Genomic DNA, 2,050 nt, shown 5'->3' with positions numbered 1-2,050 from the left:
TACGGGTTGGTGATGTTTTCGGGGCTTGACCCGACACGAATCGTGTGGCTGGCGTCTCAATTTGTTCAACCAACGTGCGGACCCACTGCTTTCATCGGTGAGATCGATGACGGCTCATTGTATGACGCACTGGGGCTTCAGACGATAGACGAAGCGTTTGTCGGGAGCTACGGCACATGGAAGAAGAAAGGAGATGGCAAGGTGAATCTCATCTTCACCAGTTCGGATATAAAGGACGTGAAGGTTGTGATTCACTCGGGTGGCAAAACAATCGCCAAAGTGCCAGTGGCTGCAGGAGGGAGGGCGACGTGGAATTCGACCGTCGCGAAGCTGGAAGATAAAACGTTGTATCTTGATCGCTGGCGACCAAATTTTATTGGTATTCCGGGATCAGGAGGGGGCTCGCTCTTGTTGTGGGTCCCGAGGGCGTCGCGAGGTGGCCACTTGACTCTGCATGTTCGAATCAATGTTAGCTAGTTGTCATGCGTGAAGTTTTAGGTGTGGCTAAATGGTGTAAAATGAAATAGAAGTGAATACAAAAAGTTGATAAATCATGGTTCTGGCGAAGTACATTTTTTCTTTCCAAAGATCGTTTTCGTCAGCAATTGTAGTGCGTTTGATTCATACGCATTCATACTGTGAATGTCACACACACAGGCCTTGACTGAGAACTCAGTGAACGTCAGAAGTTAGATCGTATTTTGCAATGCCACTTTTGCCACCACCGAAATGGAAATCGACGAAGCAGCGCTGGATCTCCGCTTGGTGGTGACGTCTCCGTCGGACCAGGATCCTGCTTTGGTCTCACATGGCACTCATGGCGCTCGCAACGCGACGTTCAGTGCCACCCTGGCTCCTTCCATGGCTGCGGCTGCTTCCTGGGCTGGTGGATGAACTCCATCCACAGTTTAAGATCGTGGCACTTGGCTTGAGTGGCTTGCTGGTCGTGAGTCACGCCGATACTGTAACACAGTTGCCTTTTTGACCGGCTTAGACACTCGCTATCGAACGCTACAGCCTCGTAACCGTCTAGGATATATGCGCGCACGACAGCGCAGCTTGATCGCATGAGTGAATGCGTCACGATACTAAGGCGACAGGCTGCTGGATTGGCAGGGATGTCATCTTGCTGGAAATATGGCAACTTGTCCTAAGTTGCACGAAAGGAGTCAGCGGCCACTTCAACTTGAGAGTATCCGGACGAGAGTCAGCGCGAGCGGATGATTTGCCACTGCGTTGAAGCTGAACGCGATGCACAATCCACACGGCGCGTAGGTAACGCAGCGGCCTGTGGCGTGCACGCCTTTTGCCTCTGGCACGACAAACTGCCCTGCGTTTTTAAGCCCACGCGAGCAGGAGCTCGGTGTAAACGCCATTTTGAGGTGTGCAAATGCACGCACTGCTTTGCTACGACATACACCAGCCTGCTTCTGGCAAACGTGTCTTCATACAGCTTCACGGGGAGTCAATTTGCCGTGTAAAACAACGTGGTCCCCCCTTCAATGCATTTTACAACCTCGCTATTAAAAACAACGTTTCTTTGGAGGAGCGAGTGCTACGGCTTCTGATGGTTCGAAAACCAGCTGGATTGCAGCCAATCAGAGCAGTGTTTTTCCTCTACCATACTGAATTCAAGTCACTTCATCCTCGGTGACGACTTGCGGCCAGCCACAACACGACACTTTGTGGCAACCCGACGCCTATCACTTCGCGTTCCGCGCAAGAGGCAACAAGCAAAAGAGCGAAGTTTTGCCACCTGGCTAGTTGTCAGTGGCATTTTTTTCGTCGCGGTTGCCACATTTCCAGTCAAGCACCATGACGTTGTCCGGTGCAGGTGCTGCGGCCGCGCACGCTGCTGGCACGCGGCAGCCCAAAGCATTGGCGTCGGGCTCTGTCTGCAGCTCCGATATCAAGGCCGAGGCTGTATCGGCCGTACAGCTCCGCGTAGGAGATCTATACTGGAAGCAAGATGGTCCGTACGGCTGGACACTGGGCCAGGTTACGGCCTTCGACCACAACCAGCAGAACGCCACGTACGTGCTTATCGATG

General features: G+C 52.7%; 2 protein-coding genes across 2 annotated transcripts in view; both read left to right on the top strand.

Annotated features, from left to right (window-relative positions):
• Window positions 1–12: 12 nt before the first annotated feature.
• PPTG_10825 (hypothetical protein) lies at window positions 13–555 on the top strand (the record flags this gene model as incomplete). The annotated part of the gene is made up of 1 exon (XM_008906286.1): window positions 13–555. The coding sequence occupies one exon, from the start codon at window positions 13–15 to the stop codon at window positions 475–477; it is 465 nt and encodes a 154-aa protein (XP_008904534.1). The 3' UTR covers window positions 478–555.
• Window positions 556–1,719: 1,164 nt separating this feature from the next.
• PPTG_22792 (hypothetical protein) overlaps window positions 1,720–2,050 on the top strand; it is an 8,716-nt gene continuing 8,385 nt past the window's right edge. Inside the window, exon 1 of the mRNA XM_008906285.1 lies at window positions 1,720–1,998. Coding sequence (XP_008904533.1) covers window positions 1,816–1,998 — 183 coding nt within the window. The 5' untranslated portion in view covers window positions 1,720–1,815. The remainder of the gene's footprint in view (window positions 1,999–2,050) is intronic.

Source organism: Phytophthora parasitica (genome assembly GCF_000247585.1).
Source record: "Phytophthora parasitica INRA-310 unplaced genomic scaffold supercont2.23, whole genome shotgun sequence".
NCBI lineage: Eukaryota > Oomycota > Peronosporomycetes > Peronosporales > Peronosporaceae > Phytophthora > Phytophthora nicotianae.
The sequence above is the reverse complement of the archived record's forward strand: the minus strand, read 5'-3'. Positions and strand labels throughout refer to the sequence as shown.